Source organism: Scyliorhinus torazame, chromosome 6 (genome assembly GCF_047496885.1).
Source record: "Scyliorhinus torazame isolate Kashiwa2021f chromosome 6, sScyTor2.1, whole genome shotgun sequence".
NCBI classification, from domain to species: domain Eukaryota; kingdom Metazoa; phylum Chordata; class Chondrichthyes; order Carcharhiniformes; family Scyliorhinidae; genus Scyliorhinus; species Scyliorhinus torazame.
Window position 1 is genome coordinate 225,400,862 of NC_092712.1, and position 21,350 is coordinate 225,422,211.

Sequence of the window (21,350 nt, forward strand, 5' to 3'; positions counted from 1 at the left end):
CAAGAGATTAGCGAGCAAAATTAAAGCTCATGGTATTGGGGGTAATGAACATAGAACATAGACTATACAATGCAGAAGGAGGCCCATCGAGTCTGCACCGACCCACTTAAGCCCTCACTTCCACCCTTTCCCCGTAAACCAATAACCCCTCCTAACCTTTTTTTGGACACTAAGGGAAATTTAGCATGTCCAGTCCACCTAACCTGCATGTCTTTGGACTGTGGGAGGAAACCGGAAGAAACCCACGCAGACACGGGGAGAACGTGCAGACTCCGCACAGACAGTGACCCAGCGGGGAATCGAACCTGGGACCCTGGAGCTGTGAAGCCACAGTGCTAACCACTGTGCTACCATGCGGCCCAAATGATTTGACATGGATAGAGAACTGGTTGGCAGACAGGAAGCAGAGAGTGGGAATAAACGGGTCCTTTTCAGAGTGGCAGGCAGTGACTAGTGGGGTACTGCAGAGTTCAATGCTGGGAACCCAGCTGTTCACAATATGCATTCATGATTTGGATGAAAGGATTGTGTACAATATCTCAACATTTGTAGATGACACTAAGCTGGGTGGCAGTGTGTGCTGTGAGGAGGATGCAAAGTGACTGCATGGTGACTTGGACAGGCTGGCTGAGTGGGCAAATATTTGGCAAATGCAATATAATGTGGGTAAATATGAGGTCATCCACTTTGGTGGCAAAAACATGAAGGCAGATTATTGTCTGAATGGTGGCAGTTTAGGAAAAGGGGAAGTGAACGAGACCTGGGTGTCATGGTGGAACAGTCGCTGAAGTTTGGCATGCAGGTACAGCAGGCAGTGAGGAAAGCTAATGGCATACTGGCCTTCAAAGCGAGAGGATTTGAGTACAGGAGTAGGGATGTCTTGCTGCAGTTATACAGGGCCTTGGTGAGGCCACACCTTGAGTATTGTGTGCAGTTTTGGTCTCCTAGTTTGAGAAGACATTCTTGCTATTGAGGGTGTCCAGCGAAGGTTGACCAGACTAATTCCTGGGTGGGAGAACTGACATATGAAGATCGACTGGGCTTTTACTCACGAGAGTTTAGAAGATTGAGAGGGGATCTCAAAGAAGCATATACAATCCTGATGGGACTGGACAGGCTAAATGCGGGAAAAATATTCCTGATGTTGGAGATGTCGAGAACTAGGGATCACAGCCTAAGAACAAGTGGTGAGTCATTCAGGATAGAGATGAGGAAGAACTTCTCTCAGAGAGTTGTGAAGTTGTGGAATTCTCTACCACAGAAACCTGTTGGGGCCAGTAGGTTGGGTATATTCAAGAGGGAGCTGGACGTGGCCATTGCGGCTAAAGGGATCAAGGGGTGTGGAGAGAAAGCAGGAGTGCAGTACTGAATTTGCATGATCATCTGTGATCATATTGAATAGTGGTGCAGGCTCGAAGGGCCCAATGGCCTACTGTACCTATTTTCTATGTTTCTATAATCAGTCATGGTCTCATTGAATGGTGGAGCGGACTTGATGGGCTGAATGGCATACTTCGGCTCCTACGTCTTATGGTCTTATTCAACTCTTGATGTAACTTGCCACCTTACAACAGGAGGAGCAATGTCAACAAGCAGGTATAGATCATCCACTTTACTATATTTCAAGCAGTCAGCAATAGCTCTACAAGCTGCATTGAGGACAGGATTCAACTTGTTGGCAAGGGGTTCACAAACTGGGCAGACACATTTAGCTTCGGAGTATCACAGGAGAACGGCAGCGGTTTGTAATGTTCTATGGTCAATTCCCCACTTGGAGTTAGCCAGCTCCTTTCTGATATTGTTTCTGGCTCCTAACTTTGCTTTGAGGCATACGCTTAGGGTATGGTTTAACATTGCTTCAAGGTATACTGGTTTAAAGTTGCTTGTCAGTGTTCTCCCTTACCAACAGATGTTATATTCTTGCTCTGTATCTCTGTTCCTAGGATGAAAAGAACTGATCCGTATCTTTTCAGGGAGGACCGATGGTGGTTAGCTCAGCTAGTGCATCACCAAAAGACTTCTCTACTATATGGTCCTGAGGTTCATCAGCATAGAGGAAACTTCTGGTACGTAGATGAATGGGCTGGTTGTTGGAATAAACATTGAACAACAAAGGTGAGAGAACACTACACTGAGGTAAGCAATTTTCTGTTTGTACTATATGCTTCGCTTGCCTTTTAGGTCAACAGAGAAATGCCTGTTGACCAACATGTTGCTTATCAGCTCAGTCAATTTGGTATTTCTGGTTATATGTAATAACCTCTGTGCAATAGGCAAATGATTGACATGCAGCAAATAAATCCACAAAAACAGCCCTTATTAATAATCCTGGGCTGGATTCTCCGCTTCGCGACACTGTTAGCAAGAATCACAGTCGGGTGGAGAATCGTGTGAAATGTAAAAAAAGCAATTTTGAGCCCTCCGTCGATTCCAATGGCATGCTTCAGTCCCTCCCCCTGGCGGCGATATCGAAGTTTATGTCCCATACTGGAGGGTCCATGCAAAATCGTCATTTGCATGGATGTAAATATCATTAGCGGCTTGGACACTTCGTGCTCCACCCCTCTCAGGCGGAGATCTCGAGGGTGCGAATTGGTGCAAATATTTACAAGAAGGGATTGGGCGCCGTAGCTGCTGAGGAAGAGCAGGAGGCTAAAAACTCTGAAAAAGTGGCAAAAAATTGTTGGGCTTGCTGGGGAGTTGGCTGCCCAGGCCGGGGCAGTACCAGGGAATGACTTGGCACCAAGTCTATGGACTCGGGGTGTCCCCCTCGTGATCGGGCTCAGACCACCTTTGCTGCAGTATGTGTTTTGAATTCACTCCTTTGACGCCTGGCTGCTCACACTGCTGACTGCTCATTGTGTCCTGTGACAGCACGGTAGCATTGTGGATAGCACAATTGCTTCACAGCTCCAGGGTCCCAGGTTCGATTCCGGCTTGGGTCACTGTCTGTGCGGAGTCTGCACATCCTCCCCGTGTGTGCGTGGGTTTCCTCCGGGTGCTCCGGTTTCCTCCCACAGTCCAAAGGTGTGTAGGTTAGGTGGATTGGCCATGATAAATTGCCCTTAGTGTCCAAAATTGCCCTTAGTATTGGGTGGGGTTGCTGGGTTGTGGGGATAGGGTGGAGGTGTTGACCTTGGGTAGGGTGCTCTTTCCAAGAGCCGGTGCAGACTCGATGGGCTGAATGGCCTCCTTCTGCACTGTAAATTCTATGAATGCTCAGAGAGTCTCTAGTTATCTGGGAGCCCACCCAGGCTGCCCCTCTGGACACCCTCATACCTCAGCAGTATCATCAAGGGGATTGGTGTGGCCTAGCTCAATCAGTGGCCAACCGGGTGTTGACACTCAGAAGCAGAGGAAGCAGTAGATTAGCGGAACTCACCCCTATGAAAGAACAGCTGCTGCCAATTTTGTTTCTGATTTCCAGTTTTCAACTCAGAAAAGAATTAAGAATACTGTGCAATTGTGCTTTTTGTCACCTGTAGGCATAGTCCCACTCTCAAGTCCACTTTCCAAATTCACATGTGGTAAATTTGTGCCCGGAATGTGTTTCCTGATGGGAAGGAAAATCGAGCGTCGGAGGAAAATTGGGATGAGCGCGGTCATCGATCTAAACTCAATGCTCTGATCCCACACTGGCTGCGTGAACGAGGTCCACAATGCGCGCTGGCAGGGTGATGTAAATAAATGCAAATAGGTCTTGTTGACCCATTTGCATCTATTTAGCGGGCCCAGCGTTCTATGCTCCTGCGTCCCATGATTCTCCAGTCCCCGCAGCTGGGAATCAAGTGGGCACAGATCACTTGTGGTCTCAGCAATCGGGAACCTGACGTGGTGGACCTTTGGCCCACCACAAAGTAAACTACGCCAGGGCCACGTTAATGGAGACCATCCGAGCCCACCCGAAGGCCAACTCCCCAACAATGCACTGCTTGCTCACGTCTCCTCTGGCAGACGTCCCCCTTCCCCCCCCCCCCACAGAGACCCCTATAATAGGAGGACGCCCTCCAGGGACCCCTGTAATAGGGGCAGCGCACAGGGACCCATGAAATAGGGAGAAACCACCCAGGATCCCCTGTCATAGGGAAACCCGTCCAGGGACTCCTGTGTGTGTGTGTGGGGGGGGGGCACAGGGACCCCTGTAATATGGAGGACCCCTGTAATAGGAGTACCCACACAGGGACCCCTGTCATCGGGGGATGCCCAAGGGACCACTGCAATAACGGGACGCCCCACAGGGACATACTATCACATTACTGTCTCCAAAAGCCAAATTATTACCTTGGATGAAATCTATTCCTCCAATAGGTAATTTAGGAATAATTCCCACCATAACAATTTAATTTACAAAATTACTTATTTATTAACTTTACACAAAGAAACAGGTTCATCCTTCCATTAATGCCTCTCACTGATATATTTTCCTTCATAAAATCGCCTGGTATACAATTTGTGTCATCAGATACCATCAATGATTGATCTGCTCCTGCAACTTTCAAAATGTAAATTTGTTTACTTAATTTCTTAGATTAGCAAGGGAAAATTTCTCCTTTTGAAACAAAACATCCAGAACCCCCAATAGCCTGAATTTCTTCAATTGTACTCAAACAATTCTCCAAACTACTTTGTGGCCTATTCCTCTTTCTCGTTGATTCTGAAGGAACACATTTCACCTGTACCAGTGCTACAGTTTTAACAGTCATTTATTTTTCAGAGGCTTTCCCACTGCTGCAACACACCTTCCATTTAATTTCCAATATGTCCCACATTTAGGCCTCGGAATGTCTCACCCTCAGAGGGTGGAAGTGACATTTGATCGAAGGTGAAATTTCCTGAACATTTCCAACAGTTAGTGTTGTTTTCTTTTTTTCCTTCCCACTCTATCCTTTTCATGTTTAGAAGGATGATGGACATAAAGGTTTGGTTCCATGGACCAGTTAGTAATCATTAGCTAACTCTGCTACCTGTCTAGCAATTTTAACTTTTTGTTCTTCAATATGGCTTCTCGCGGCCGGGCTCCACATCCACATGTAAGACCCCTGAGATTGTACGAAATACCGTCCTCCTCTCCAGCTTTGGGCAGGACCAAAACATATGAATATTGTTCATGGGACCCCTCCCACATCAGTCGCAGACATCCTCCACCCACTTGAACAGCCGGCTCATCCTTGATTTTATGAGGTGCACCCTGTACACTACCTTCAGCTGTATCAGCCCTAACCTCGCACACAAAGTCAAAGCAATTGCCCTCCGCAGCACCTCACAACACAGTACCTCTTCCAGAGCCACCCCCAACTCTTCTTCCCATTTCATCTTAATCTCCTCCATGGACACCCCATCCTTCTCCAGAAACCTTAATTCACTGAAATTATCCCATTCTCCAAACCCCCCTGCTGACAGAACCGCCTCCAACGACGAGAAGGCCGGCGCTATTGGGAAGGTCGGTAAAATCTTCCACGCAAAGTCACGCACTTACATATACCTAAACCCTTCCCCTCACGCCAACTCATACATCTCTCCCAGCTCCTCTAAACTCGCAAATCTCCCCCCTCGGAGCAAATCCTTAATTTCTTTGACTTCTCTCGGTCCATCCCTGAAACCTCGTATCCACCCTCCCCGGCTTGAACCATGATTCACCCTAATCAACATTCCCCTGACCCAGCCCACAGCTTAAAGTGCTGTCTAAACTGCCTCCAAACCTTCAACGTGGCTACCACCACCGGACTCACCAGAGCCCACCTCTATCTTTACCCACCGAGACCCCCCACCCTGTTATAGCCCAGCTCCTTCTCCGCACCCGCCGCCCAGTAGTAATACAGCAAGTTTGGGAGGCCCTCTGGGCGTGATTTAACACACAAAAATTAAAATCCTGCTTTGGACGGATATAGCGGGGTGTTTGTCGGTGCCTGCAGTGCCACAAACGACCCCGTTATCTAACAGGACTCTGCCATTCTTTTTGGCCTTGGTCAGCAATGCCCCATCGTGGCCGCATTGATGAGCCCAGCTCAGCAGTGTAGGAGGATGACTTGCGGATTGGGGTGACAATTTTTAAATGCCACCCCAATTTTTCAAACCCTCCATCTGCTAATCCACTACAGCCTCCAGACCACCCGCACTGCCCCAATGTACCTCTTTAGGGTCCTTTAGCCCCCCTCATCCCACCTCTTAAGGGCGGAGAAACCCCAGGTCCGAACCCTGGCATGGGCAACCTAGCATCCGGGTACCTTGGCATTGCCAGCCTGGCACCCTGACAGTGGCACCCAGGCACCTTGGAACTACCAGGGTGGCACTGCCAGGTTGGCCAGGCAGTGCCAAGGTGCCAGGCTGACAGTGCCAAGGTGCCAGGCTAGCAGTGCCAAGAGCAGAGGTGCCACGGGGAATGCCAGAGTGCCTCCCTGCCCAAAGCCCAACTATCCGGGGGTCTCTAATGGCCTGAGAGACCCGACCAGGTTCTTTTACGCCTGGTTCACATTTGTGGACGAGTGCTAAATGGCGCCATGTCGAGGTCTCCCAGGCAAGGCAGTTCGTTTCCAGGCCTCGGGAAATTCTGGCATAAACATATTTAAATGAACATAATGGCTCACTGAAATATGTTAATCTGGATCATGCCCATCTGCCAATGGCAAATTCATCTGCCAATTTAATTAATGCTCGATTACTTTCTGTAAACCAGTTATAGTTATATCTTCCATCTTTAGGGAAGTAAGCAATTTCCAATGCCATTTTTGATTCTAATCTATAAAATATACTTGACAGTACCTCCAATTCCTTTGTGCAGTACCTCAGCCCCATACATACTCCTTTTAAAAATAAATCCCAGAGAAGGTTTTTGCATTCAGCATCCAGTAACTTGCTTTCCAATTTCACTCCCTTTGACTGTGAGGAGCCTCTAGCTTCACAGCTGGAAGCTATTTCAAATGAGGAATTAGCCTTGTTAGTTGTGATAGCACTTCACACTCCCCATTTCTCAAGTGCCTCCTCGAGGGCACACGTGAAATGTCTTAGAGGATGATTCGTGAATAGAGTGTCAAGCAAACATTGATACCTAAACAATGTGCCTGAAATCTAGGAGCGTCAGGAACATAAATGCCAATTAACGCCAACCTATGATCTGGCATCCTTGAATCTGTCTTTATATATGTTTCTGGAACATACCTCTTCATTCACCTGAGGAAGGAGCAGCGCTCCGAAAGCTAGCGACATCGAAACAAACTTGTTGGACTTCAACCTGGTGTTGTAAGACTTCTTACTATAATCTCCCAACCACCACCCTTTTTCCTTACACCACTATGTCATCTGGCCATCTGGCACTTCCAGGGATTGGTATCAGTGTTCTCATTTCATCAAATTTGCAGCTCAAATTAACAGAATTATTCATATGTAAACTGCTTCGAGACAGTCATTATTAAATTATCTGCATCACCAGAAAAGTCTTATGCCAGAGGCTCAGATGCCTACGTAGAGTTACACATTTTTGGGGGGCTGTTTCACACATTGGGATAATATCTATCACAGCAGTATGATCTTAGATACAACGAAAGAGCTCTTACAGCATTGGAACGATGCTTAAAATAGCAAGAACAGAATTTTGACAATACATCTGCAACAAACTGCCAAATTGTTTTACTTTTCATAGTATCATTTTGATAGTGTCCCTTGTGAGTGATTAGGAAATGTAATTAAGGCTAGGTCAATGAGCCTCATTAAGTTACAGTTGACGTGTGTCCTATTTTACAAGTTTAGATATATCTGAAGCAATACCTGATGTGAAATCTATTAAATGTGGTTAATATTAATTATTATCGTTGGTCATCATTCTTACTTTGATCTTTGAAGACATTTTTTAAAATCTTGAAACAGGAACAATCATCTTATTAACTGCACGTGCTTTTCATCAGATCTTAAACAGTCAACAATCAAAACATATAAAATGCTGAATTTCTTTATGTTTATAACAGATAAATGCCAGCTGACAGAAAACTGAAGCCATATTCAGAAACGGTTTGACAAGAAAACCAACTACTTCCATTTAAGAAATGCAATAGGCAATATAGGTTTTGAAAGCAGAGTTGCAACTTTAAAAAAAACAATTTTAAACATCACGGTTAGCAATTTCATATTCGGTGCCAAGTTTCATTCCTGATTTCACTTTGAGAATAGTTTGTGAATGCATTTCGGTTTCACATCTAATATCTGTGAACTCTTACTGAATGCTCACCTGCCAAACCAAATGCTCCTTTATGATAGGTGTGGCTGATAGGCAGACGCTGAGCACTATGGTATGGGAGGATGAAGTCAGCACACTGGCAACTACAGCATCTCGCATACGAAAGGGCAGCATGGTGTAGACCACAAAGATAATGAATAAGAAGAAAGACACCTGGAAAGAAAATAATATTTATTTTATACTGGCACATAAAATGGAAGAAGAAAACACCAATAATTTCCACCTCAAAGCTATCACTCGCTAAAACATTTATTTGGTTTGAAAATTGTGATTGGAGATGTCCAAAGTGTTACAGTGTCCAAGTCTCGGAAGTTCATTAGGCCTGAGACCTCCTCAATGTTTGGCACATGATATGCATGATTATGCAACCAGGAAAGATACATAAATACCACAGTGCAACTGTATGGCAAAACAATGTTTTCAACATTATATAATATTGTCCCACTGTTGAATTAGTGGCGAATTCTGCAGTTTAGTGGGGAAAAGGGAAAATCAGATAAGGTCTGATAAGGCAGTTGCGGGGATTCAGATTCAGATACTGCGATTCAGGCAGCATGCAAACTTCCTGCTTGCTGCCAAATTTTAAAATTCTAACGTGCAACTGAGTGCTCAGTGCTGCTGAGATGGGTGGAGGAGCAGGTTTGTGTGCTCTAAATTTAGTCTGCACTCCTTAAAACCAGCCTGCAGCTCTGGAATGGGAGATGCAAAGGGAGATGCATTCTGGCTGCAGCAATGCTGTGGGTGGTTAGGAAAGCACATCTGAAAAGCAAAAATGCACATAATGCATGCAGCATGTTCCAAGGTTCTCCGATTCCACACAGGACGTATTGGTGTAGGAGAAAAGAGGGTCTGTACCCACATGAGGTCCCAATGCCCTCCTGATACTGATACAATTGGAAGAGATAGCTGAAAGCCTGAATGCAATGCAGGAAAATGTTTAATGGCCTCACACGAATGATCAAGGTCAGTGAATGAATCATCAAATGCCATTTCCTTAGAAATGAACCTGTCTTGCACGTTGTTCCATTCAATACACCTCCTTCACATACCTCCCCAACATTCTCTATCAAGCAGGACTCATAAGCAACGTTCATAGCCTTCCCTCACCTTCACACATTTAGCATTGTTCCAAGCTGCAGACCCACATCTCACAGCTTGCACATATGCAAACTATTCAACCAACTCATAATTCAAACACTGTTCCCACTGACATTTCCCTCTTTCACAGAGGGCAAAGGGACAAAAAAAAAACAAAGGCAGCAACACCTAACCAGCAGAGATAGGCATGGCTGTATGTCTTCACTCGCATAGAGAAGATGGTGGTCTTCAAGTAGCAGGGCTGAATTCATGGAGGGTGATGGTATGTTTCTAACTCATTCATTTTCCAACATCATATTTGCCCCTCTTCCCACTGTCCCTTCTGATACAAAAAACACAGATGGTGTCACAAAAAGCCGGACAAATACAACCCGATCAATTAACACCCTATCAGTCCACTGTTGATCATCAGCAAAGTGATGGAAAGAGTTATCAACAGTGCTATGAAGTGGCAAATACTCAGCAATTACCTGTTCACTGACACTCCATTTGGGTTCCGCCAGGGCCATTCAGCTCCTGGTTTCATTACAGCCTTAGTCCAAACATGGACAAAAGAGTTGAACTCAAAAAGTGAGTGTCATGATATTCAGATAAACATCATGGTGCAAACACACATACACACTGATGGACAGATCAACGGACCAATCAACACACACGCAACATCACAGCCAATCATAAGCAAGAGCATACGCACTATAAAACGGGGAACACCACAGTTCCCGCTCATTCCAGCAGGAGATAGCTCAGGATTCACAGCGTGTCACCCAGACATACACCATGTGCTGAGTGCCTCTCTAAGATAGTGTTAGGGCTGGGTCCACGGGTTAAAGGGTAAAGAACGAACCACAGTCATAAGTATACAGATGTTGTTATTGATAGTAATAAAACAGAGTTGTACCATCTGCAACCGTGTTGGTTTGTCTGTATAGCGGAACACCCAACACGACATAGTACCAGGATTGGAACCCAGCAACTGTGAGACCTACCTACACATCTTCAGGAATCGGCCATCCTGCGCCATGGACACCATCAGCCCGCCGCAGCCGCTCCAAATCGCTGGAAACCTCGGTGTCAGCTGGAAGCTGTTTAAACAGCGCTGCCAGTTCTTCCTAGAAGCCACAGAAAGGGGGAATGCTTCGGACACAGAGAAAAATCGTCCTCCTCCTCTCCACGGCAGGGCAACACGCCATCCACAGCTACAACTCCCTGGTGTTCGCGGACGGTGAGGACAAGACGAAGTACAAGACGGTCCTTCTTAAACTTGAGCAGCACTTCAGCGTCGAGGAGAACGAGAGCTTCGAGAGGTACCTCTTCCAGCAGCGCCTGCAGGATAAGGATGAGCCTTTTCAGTCTTTCCTGACACACCTCCGTATCCTCGCGCAGTCCTGCGGTTATGAGGCTACCTCCGATTCCATGATTCGGGACCAGATGGTTTTTGGGGTCACCTCGGGCACCCTACGCCAGCAGCTCCTCAAAGTTAAGAGCCTCACCTTAGCCACCGCCATCGAAGCCTGCGTCCTCCATGAAAACGCGACCAGCCGGAACTCCCAATTGCAGGCGGCCGAATCGGCACGGCAGGGGTCCTACGAGGCCGAGCGGGTCCAGTCGATTGAGTTCCTCCCGACCCGCGGCCCGGACGAGGGTGGCCATTTTGCACGCTTTCCGCGGCCTCCCGTGCTTCTACGCGCCAAAAGAGACGTCGACGCAGAGGGACACGACGCGCAGGCGCGCTCTACGCAGGACCGAACTGCGCATGCGCGATGGCGCAACGAACGCCATGACGTCACGACGTGCGGCAACTGTGGATCCGCACATTTAAAGCGGCAATGTCCAGCAAAGAATCGACAATGCCTCCGCTGTGGCAAGATGGGCCACTACGCTGCCTGCTGTCGAGCAGCTCAACCTGCCAACGCTCCCCAATTTCACCAGCCTCGCAGGGACGTGCGGGCCATTCAGCCTCCATACACCGAATCATACCCTGACGATGTACAGACCGGTGATACCGACTGGGAAGCCTTCCGCGTAGCGGTCATTGACTGGAATGGGATGTCCCCAAGCAGGACCCACCAGCCAATGCCAGTGAACTGCGTTAATCCGGGTGATGAATGGTGTGCCACCCTAACGGTCAACCGATCACCAATCACATTCCGTTTAGACACTGGTGCCTCCGGCAACCTTAAAGCATGGTCAGCCTTCTACGCCTTGAAGGTCAGACCACCGATTCAGCCATCCCGCTGTCAGATGGTCGATTACAGTGGAAATGTTATCCCAGCCATGGGGTCCTGCCAGCTCGAGGCCACACACAATGCATACACAGCCACACTGTCCTGTGAGATAGTTGGATCATCGAAGGACTCCCTGCTGGGCGCACAGGCGTGCAAGGTGCTCCACCTCATTCAGCGGGTGCACACTCTGTCTCCAGAAGGCACGTCCGACTTCCCGGACGCAGAATTTAGGGCACAGCTCCACTCGCTCCTCGCCCACAACCAGGAGGCTTTCGAGGGCATGGGCACACTGCCCTACACTTACAGAATACGGCTCAAACCGGACGCCACCCCGGTCATTCACGCACCTCGTAGAGTCCCAGCACCACTCAAAGACCACCTCAAGCAGCAGCTGCAGGATCTCCAGGACCAAGGAGTGCTTTCCCGGGTCACGGAGCCCACGCCATGGGTCAGCTCCATGGTGTGCGTTAAAAAGCCCTCTGACGAACTCAGGATCTGCATCGACCTGAAAGACCTGAACAACAACATCATCAGGGAACACTACCCCATACCCAAACGAGAAGAGATCACGAGCGAAATGGCCCGGGCTAAAATTTTTTCAAAGCTTGATGCCTCAAAGGGTTTTTGGCAGATTCAACTGGATCAGTCCAGCAGGAAGCTGTGCACCTTCAACACTCCCTTTGGCAGGTACTGCTACAATAGAATGCCGTTTGGCATCATCTCGGCATCACAGGAATTTCATAGTATCATGGAACAGACAGTGAGGTGACAGTGACTGTCCATAACATCGAGACAGCATTTAACCAAGTTTGGCATCAACAAGCTCCAGAAATATTGGAGTCAATGGAAACGAGGGGGGGAGGGGAACTCTCCACTTTTCGGAGGTTGAGGTTGAAGGAGGTCAATAATCTGAGCCCTGGGAGATCATTGCAGGCGTTCCTCAAAGTCGTGTCCTAGGCCAAACAATCTTCTGCTGCTTTAGCAATGACTCCCCCCCCCCCCCACCCCTCCATCATAAGGTCGGGGGGACGTTTGCAGATGATTTCACGATGTTTAGCACCATTCATAGCTCCTCAGATATTGTAACAGCCTGTGTCCAAGTACAGCAAGACCTGGGCTATATTCAGGCCAGACTGATAAATGGTAAGTAACATCTGCACCACACAAATGTCAGGCAATGACCATCTCCACTTGATATCCAATGGCTTACCATCACTGAATCCCCCACTATCAACATCCTGACGGTCACCACTGATCAAAATTGAACTGGACTAGCCACTGTGGCTACAAAACCAGGTCAGAGGCTGGGAATTCTGCCAGAGCAGCTCACTTGCTGACTCCCCAAATGCTGTCTACCATTGTGGGTAGCACGGTAGCACAGTGGTTAGTACAGTTGCTTCACAGCTCCAGGGTCCCAGGTTCGATTCTCGGCTTGGGTCACTGTCTGTGCGGAGTCTGCACGTTCTCCCCGTGTCTGCGTGGGTTTCCTCCGGGTGCTCCGGTTTCCTCCCACAGTCCAGAGATGTGCACGTTAGGTGGATTGGCCATGCTAAATTGCCCTTAGTGTCCAAAAAGATTGGGTTAGGTGGGGTTATGGGGATAGGGTGGAGGTGTGGGGTTAGTGTGGAGGTGTTGTCTTAGGTAGGGTGCTCTTTCCAAGGGCCGGTGCAGACTCGATGGGCTGAATGGCCTCCTTCTGCACTGTAAATTCTATGATTCTATCTATAGGGCACAAGCCAGGAGTACAATGGATACCTCCATTTACCTGGATGAGTGCAGCTGCAACAACACTCAGGAAACTCACACCAGCCAGGCCAAAGCAGCCCGCTTGATTGGCACCCTCCCAGAAATGTAACATTCACCTCCTCCATCTACAACATGCATTGCAGCAACTCACCAATGCTCTGCCGACAGTACCTTACACACCGGTACCACCTAGAAGGTCAAGGACAGTAAGCACATGGGAACACCGCCATCTGCAAGTTTCCCTCCAAGTCACACATGATCCTGACTTGGAACTCAATTGCTATTCCTTTATTGTCGCTGCATCAAAATGATGCAACTCTCTTCCTGACAGCACTGTGGATGTTCCGATTACACATGGATTGCAGCAGATCAACAAGGCAGCTCACCACCACCTTCTCATTGACAATTAGGATGGGCAATTAATGCTGGTCTAGCCAGCAATGCCCACATTCCACTAATACATTTTTTTTAAAAATGCATCTCTTGATTTTCTCCCTTTCCTTCAGCACAACCTACCATTGTGCCTCTGCTTTGAGATACCCAAGAACTGGCACCCGGCCAAACACTGATGCAGCAGTGTGAGACCCAAGAGGGCAACACTGATGATGAACAAACACTGCCAATCGATCTCACACTCACAGCCACCAGTTCAAATACCAACAATGCATGGACTTTTGAGGGTTGCATTGAGACGGGATCTGCATCTAGTGAGTTACAAGTGGTCCATGTCCAGGGTTGCAAGCAGAAATGCCGACTCTGTTCTGGGCTCTGTTGCACAGGACTCAGATGAGGATTTTGATGGGGCAGCGAATAGAGAAAAGCCGATCACCATGCACAATGAAATTCTTGGTGCCGTGGCAGGCCTTCCGGAAAGCCTGCTGCCACTGTAAAGGAGCGGGGAGGAGTCCAGCACCAATTGTGCATTGAGTTTTACACAGAGCTCAGAACCCATTCAGAACCCATGGAAATGCTACTCAACCAAATGAGAACACTTGAGGACTTAACCACAAAGCAGTATCTGACAGCTGAAGTGGAAACTACCCAAAATCTAAGAGATACACTGAGATAATGAAATCAGTTTACTACCATTCAGGCTCAGACTGCTGCCATCGTGTAGATATCAGTGCTCAAAAGACTTGGAGGGCTCCACAGCAGACCACAACAGTGTTAAAAAATTTGGCAATGCTCAGTGCACTAACCTTAACAAGGGAAAAGAAAAAGTTAAACTTTTGTAACATCGATGTGGCTAACAGGCGAGGGAGATATTAGGCCTGGGCTTAACTCTGTGCATGTGGATGTTCTGCATGTAGTTAGGGAACTATGTTTTTTGCCTAATTTCGTCCATGCAATAGTGTTGGACAAGCACATACTTAACATTATGGTGCAAAAGGAGAATTTGAAGTCAACACAGTTCTCAAAATAATGAAAAACAATCACAATTGTTTCTGGTTACAGTCTGTCAGAAACAGGGAGAAAGAAAAGATAAGGCGTGCAATTCTCCCAAAGGAAGGCAAAGTCTCGACGCTGGAGTGAAAACCGGAGTGTTTCACTCCAGCGTCGGAGCCCGCTCCCAGCCCTCTATTCTCCCGCCCCCAGGGGGCTAGGAGCAGGGTCGCGTATTTTACGCGCGCTGGGCCGTGGCGCTGTGTAAAAAGCGGCGCCGCGTAAATGACTAGGCCGGCGTCGCGTAAATTAAGTCACCCGCGCATGCGCGGTTGCCGTCCTCCCCGAGGCCCGCCCCGCAAGAGGATGGCGGATGGATCTTGCTGGGCGACGGAGGAAAGGAGGTCCTCTTTTAGAGAGGTCGGCCCGCCGATCGGTGGGCCCTGATCGCGGGCCAGACCCTATCAGAGGCCCCCCCGGTGAAGGAACCCCCCCCACAGGCCACCCCCCCCCCCCCCCCCACGTTCCCGCACAGTTCCCGCTGGCAGTGACCAGGTGTGGACGGCGCCGACAGGAACCTGTCGTGGCGGAGGGGCCGCTCGGCCCATCCGGGCCGGAGAGTAGCGGGGGTACCGGAGAATTGCCGTTGTGAGTGTCTCGGGCGATTTTCCGGCTGGCGCGGCGCAGAACTCGACGCGGTCGTTCTCGCCGGTTGGGGGAATGGCGGGACGGCGTCGGACCGGCGTCGCTCAATATAATGGCGTGGCCAGCGATCCTCCCAACCGGCGCGGCTTCGGAGAATCGCGCCCAAGTGCAGCATTAAGAAAAAACTTCTAAACAATTATTTTTTTCCTTTCACTCCATTTGCTTCGATCCCTTATTCATTTATGTTCTCATATTGTTTTCTTTTTTCCTTATTAAATTTGTGGTGAATTAAGGTTCTTTAATTCTGCTTTTCCATTGTCTTCATGTGCCTGTCGGCACAAACAAACAAATAGGGCCTAATGATAGAATCATAGGATCCCTACAGCGTAGATCCCTTGCGAGGGGCAAGGTTTCGAGGAGATGTACGAAGCAAGTTTTTTACACAGAGGGTAGTGGGTGCCTGGAACTCGCTGCCGGAGGAGGTGGTGGAAGCAGGGACGATAGTGATGTTTAAGGGGCATCTTGACAAATACATGAATAGGATGGGAATAGAGGGATACGGACCCCAGAAGTGTAGAAGATTTTAGTTTAGCCGGGCAGCATGTTCGGCGCAGGCTTGGAGGGCCGAAGGGCCTGTTCCTGTGCTGTACTTTTCTTTGTTCTTTGTACTAGAAGGAGGCCATTTGGCCCATCGTCTCTGCATCAACCCTCTGAAAGAGCACCCACCTAGGCCCACTCCCCCACCATATCCCCATATCCCAGAAACCACCTAACCAGCATATCTTTGGACTGTGGGAGGAAACCGGAGCACCCGGCAGCAGCCCACTCAGATACTGGAGAATGTGCAAACTCTACACAGACAGTCATCCAAGGTCTGAATTGAATCCAGGTCCCTGCTGCTCCATCATTCAATAAGATCATGGCTCCACATTCCTGCCTACCCCTGACAGCCTTTGACTCCCATGATAGTCAAGAATATATCTATCTTTGCCTTGAAAATATTCAAAGACCCTGCCTCTACCGCTCTCTGGGGAAGAGAGTTTCAAAGACTCACGACCCTCGTAGAGAAACAATTCTTCTTGTCGCTATCTTAAATACTCTTGCTTTTTAAACTGTGTCTGCTATTTCTAGTCTCTCCCACAAGGAGAAATATCCTTTCAGCATTCACCTTGTCAAGACCCCTCAGAATCAAATATGTTTCAATGAGATCAGCTCTCATTTCTCTGAACACCAATGGATCCAGGCCCAGCCTGTTTAATCTTTCTCAATAACATAAAACCCCATTTCAGGTATCAGTCGAGTAAACTTTCTTTGAACTGTTTCTGACACATTTATATCCTTTTTTAAATAGGAGACCAAAACTGTACACAGTACTTCAAACATGGTCTCATCAATGCCCTGCACAACTGTAGCAAAATATTCAGACTTTTTTTTCTCTATTCCCCTTGCAATAAATGACAATGTTCCATTTGCCTTCCTCATCACTTCCTGTACCTGCATACTCATTTTTCATGATTCATGTCCCAGGATAGCAGATCCCTCTATACTTCAGGGTTCTGTAATCTCTCTCCTTTTAAATAAGATTTTACTTTTCTGTATTTCCTGCCAAATTGAACAAGTTTACATTTTTCACTCTATATTTTACCTGCTGAATTTTTGTCCATCTGGCTATATCCCTTATGTCCTCTTCCCAACCTTATTTTTCGACCTAACTTAGGATCATCAGCCAACTTAGCAACCATATACTCAGTTCCTATGTCCAAATCATTGATATGCGTCGCAGTGATACAGTGCTTAGCACTGCTGCTGGGTTTGATTCGGACCTCAGGTAACTGTGTGGAGTTTGCACATTCTCCCCGTGTTTGCATGGTTTCCTCCAGGTGCTCCGGTTTCCTCCCAATCCTAAAATGTGCAGGTTAGGTGAATTGGCCATGCTAAATTGCCCCTTAGTGTCCAGAGGTTGGATGGGGTTACGGGGATAGGGATGGAGATTGGGTCTGGGTCTGGGTAGGGTGATTTTTCGAAGAGTTGATGCAGACTAAATGGGCCGAATGGACTCCTTCTGCACTGTGGGGATTCCATGAAGTTGTAAAGAGTTGAGGCCCCAGCACTGATTCTTGTGACACTCAACTCATCACATCTTGTCAACCCAAAAATGACTCATTTATGTATACTTTCTGTTACCTGTTAGCTAACCAAACTTGTATCCACTTGTGTACAAACTTGTATACATTATCCCTACACCGTGAGCTCTTATTTTGTGGAGTAATCTTTGATTTGTCACCTTGTCAAATGCCTTCTGGACGTTTTCAGTGCATAAAATCCACAGGTTCCCTTTTAACCTCGTTGATTCTTACTTCCTCAAAGAACTGCAGTAAATTAGTCAAACATGATTTCACTTTCGCAAAACCATGTTGACTCTGTCTGACTGCATTGAGAATTTTCTGACTGGTCTGTTACTACCTCTTTAATAATATATTTGAGCATTTTTTGTATGACACATTTTAAGCTAACTGGCCTGTGATTTCCTGCTTTCTGTCTCCCTGCTTTCTTGAATAGAGGAGTCATATTCATTATTTTCCAATCTGATGGGACCTTTCCAGAATCCAGGAAATTTTGAAAAATTAAAACCAATGCATCTACGATCTCAGTAGCCACTTATTTTAAGACCCTAGGATGATGTCCATCAGGACCTGGGACTTGTCAGCTTCTGGCTCTAATAATTTTCTCAGTACCCTTTCCGTGATGATTGTCATGTTCCTATTGCTCTTTTACCTCCTGATTCACAATTATTTCTGGAATGATATTTGCATCCTCTACAGTGAAGTCGGATGCAACTTATCAATTCAATTCATCTGGCAATTTGTTTATTTTCCATTATTAATTCCTCAGACTCACTTTCTAGAGGACCAATACTTACTGTTTTCTTTTTTATGTACCTGTAGAAACTCTGTCTATTTTTATATTTCTAGCTAGCTTTCCCTCATACTCTAATTTCACCTCCTTATTAATCGTTCAGTGATTCTTTGCTGTGTTCTTTATATTCTGTCTAATATCCTGACTTGCCACCCATCTTTACGGAATTATACGCTTCTTCTTTCAATTTGATTGAAATTATTCTGCTAAGTACGTTGGAGTCATCCAAAGTCTCGGACTTTAAATCAGAGTTTCACAGGATTCCAGGGTAATTGCTGAAACTTCCAAGACAATTTCTGTGTAGTCAGTGCATGGGACCTTCCAAGGCGCCTTCCAGCGTATCTTCCAGGGTACTTCTGGAGTCCAACCATCCGGAGACTGGAAAACCTGGACCGTAATGTGATTTTCTTTATTGACTTCATACAACTAATTTTCAAGGTAATTTTGAACAGTGAATAGAAGCCAAATTCATTTTTTTATTTAAATGGAGGTAATTGTGAATCTGAAAATTATGCTTGCAGCTGTTGGGGCTCATATTAGGTTCCTTTATGCATCAATTGGGAGACACAGCAGAAAGCCTATAATTTGAGGGTGCTCAATTAGAAAAATGCTTTGGGAGGATGAGGGAGAGAATCCACGGTGGCAATGAATGGTCTGAATGGACTACATAGCAGAATACCACTGGTGAGCAGCAGAAGTGAGAATCGCATGCTGGGAAGAAAAATAAATCTCAGAAATTGGTGAACAATCAAAGCAGGAATGCATTTGCAACAATAGTTTTTACTAATCAGTTTTGAGCAAACGGCAATGTTTTATAGGTTTCTAACACTTGTTTGTGACGAAAGGAGAGGTGCCAAAGAACTTGTGGACAGCTAATGTGGTACCATTATTCAAGAAGGGAAGAAGGGAAAATCCAGGTTATTACAGGCCAGTGAGTCAAACATCAATGGTGGGGAAACATTTGGAAAAAATTCTGAGGTGCAAAATTTATCTCCAATTGGAGAAGCAAGGATTAATCAGGGATAGTCAGCAAGACTTTGTCAAGAGGAGATCTTGGATGGATTTCTCTATCCCGCTGCACCAGATCTCTGGTGCGGCACGCCGGCAGGATTCTCCGTTTCGCCGGCTACTCAATGGGGCTTCTCATTGTGGGTAGCCTCATGCCGTTGGGAAATCCCCAGGCTGCCAGCAAAACGGAGAATCCCATAAACGGAGAATTCAGCCCCGTGTCTCTGTAAGAGTATTTTCTTTATTTCCATTTCTTTTATGTTATTTTATTATTTTGGTCTATGGACCCATTATCATAATGTGCCTTTAAAACAGAAGATTCAAAGTTGAAGTAGCCTGCTTGTCAGGACACTGTGTTCCAGGTTTTGATTTTAGCCCGACTCCTCAGCACCTAGTGGATCTTAGGAACCAGGTTTGGAGGGAGTCCGATCGATTGGTTGGCTGGCAACTGTGGTTTGGCCAGGCATAGTGTTCTGCCTGACAATGGTAAGTGATTGGTTCCTGTGTGATGCTTTCTGAGAGAAGTGGGCAAAAGTATCCAGATCTTAGAAGTGAAAGGAAAACATTCTCTCTCTCTCCTGCTTGCTGAAGTGAAATAACTGCTTTATTGTTTTAAAAGCAGTGGATGCCCGGCACATCCTTTGCTGTGAACTTGGAATGATTCTGAGCCTGCAGAAAAGATAGACAACCTCGCCAAAGAAAACCATCTCAAGCCTAGACGGAAGAAGAATCAAAACAAAAGCTTAACTCCAGAAATACAGTAACTAGAGGTCATTCCAATGCATCAAAGATCCTTAGCTTTTTGAGACTTCCGGTGACGGCGGGCGGGAGGCGGCCGCACAATGGAGGGCTCCCGTTTGGCAACGGCATTTTCGGGGCTTTAAGCCCAGTCCCAGGGTCCGCGGAGGTGGCAGAAGCAGGGAGAAAGCACGGAGGAGGCACAGTGAAGACACAGGAGGAAAAAAAGAACAAAGAAAAATGTTGAGGGTGAGCAAGAAAACGGCCGGAAAAAAACAGCTGGAGGTCCGTCGGGGAGTGGAAAGATCACCGCGGGGTCACCAGGAAAAATGGAGGCTGGAGCACCAGGGAAGGCCGCACTGCTTACGGCTGAAGAAATAACTAAGGTGATGGCTGTGGAATTTGAAAAGCAGTTGGCGCAGATTGCGAAATGTATGGAGAGGGTGAGGAAGGAGATGAGGGAGGTTTTGAGTGTGCTGGTGGAGGAGGCGGTTTCCCCGGTGAGGACGGAGGTGGCGAGTGCAGTTGCGGAGGTGCGAGAGCAAGGGGAGGCGCTGAAAGAAGTGGAGGAGACGTTATTGCAGCACGGTGATCAACTTGCCTTGATGGGGAAAGAGATGCGGAAGGTGATGGATACTAACAAGGATCTGCGAGAAAAAATGGAAGACCTGGAAAACAGATCCAGACGACAGAATTTGAGGATTGTGGGGCTGCCCGAAGGAGTTGAAGGACCGAAGCCGACTGAGTATTTTGCCGCAATGCTGGCAAAACTATTGGGGGAGGGGGAGGATCCCTCCCGATATGAACTGGATCGGGCTCATCGGTCGTGGAGGCCTGTACCAAAGGCGAGTGAGCCGCCAAGGGCAGTGACTCTGTGCTTCCGTAGGTACAGGGTGAAGGAGAAGGTCCTGAGCTGGGCCAAGCAGAAGCGGGTGGTGCAGTGGGCTGGAGCTGGTATACGTGTATACCAGGACTTTACAGTGGAGCTGGCAAGGAGGTGGGCTGCCTTCAACCGGGTGAAGAGGGCACTGTACATTAGCAAGGTGCGGTGCGGCATTGTATATCCAGCGAAGCTGAGGGTGACTTACAAGCTCAGGGACTTTTATTTTGGAACGGCGGAAGCAGCAGAGGAGTTTGCGAAAGCAGAAGGACTGTGGCAGAACTGACAAATTGAGGAATGGCCATGTGCCGATGTAACCTCATGACTGTATTTTCTTCTTTTTTGTATCACTGCGCGCGGGTGTAGAGATTAAAGGAGCCAATGTGGTATATATTTGGACAAGGGAAGGGACGGGACTTTCACTCGAAATGAGAGTTCTTTGGGGTGTAGGTGGATATGCGGGGTTTGTGTGCTAAAAGGGGAT

The 21,350-nt window shown here is 47.3% G+C and overlaps 1 protein-coding gene across 3 annotated transcripts in view; it reads right to left on the reverse strand.

Annotated features, from left to right (window-relative positions):
- LOC140425321 (adenylate cyclase type 2-like) overlaps positions 1 to 21,350 on the reverse strand; it is a 1,061,108-nt gene that overhangs the window by 446,968 nt on the left and 592,790 nt on the right. For all 3 annotated transcript variants that reach the window (XM_072509476.1, XM_072509475.1, XM_072509478.1), the window contains exon 4: positions 8,219 to 8,380. In XM_072509476.1, coding sequence (XP_072365577.1) covers positions 8,219 to 8,380 — 162 coding nt within the window. The remainder of the gene's footprint in view (positions 1 to 8,218; positions 8,381 to 21,350) is intronic.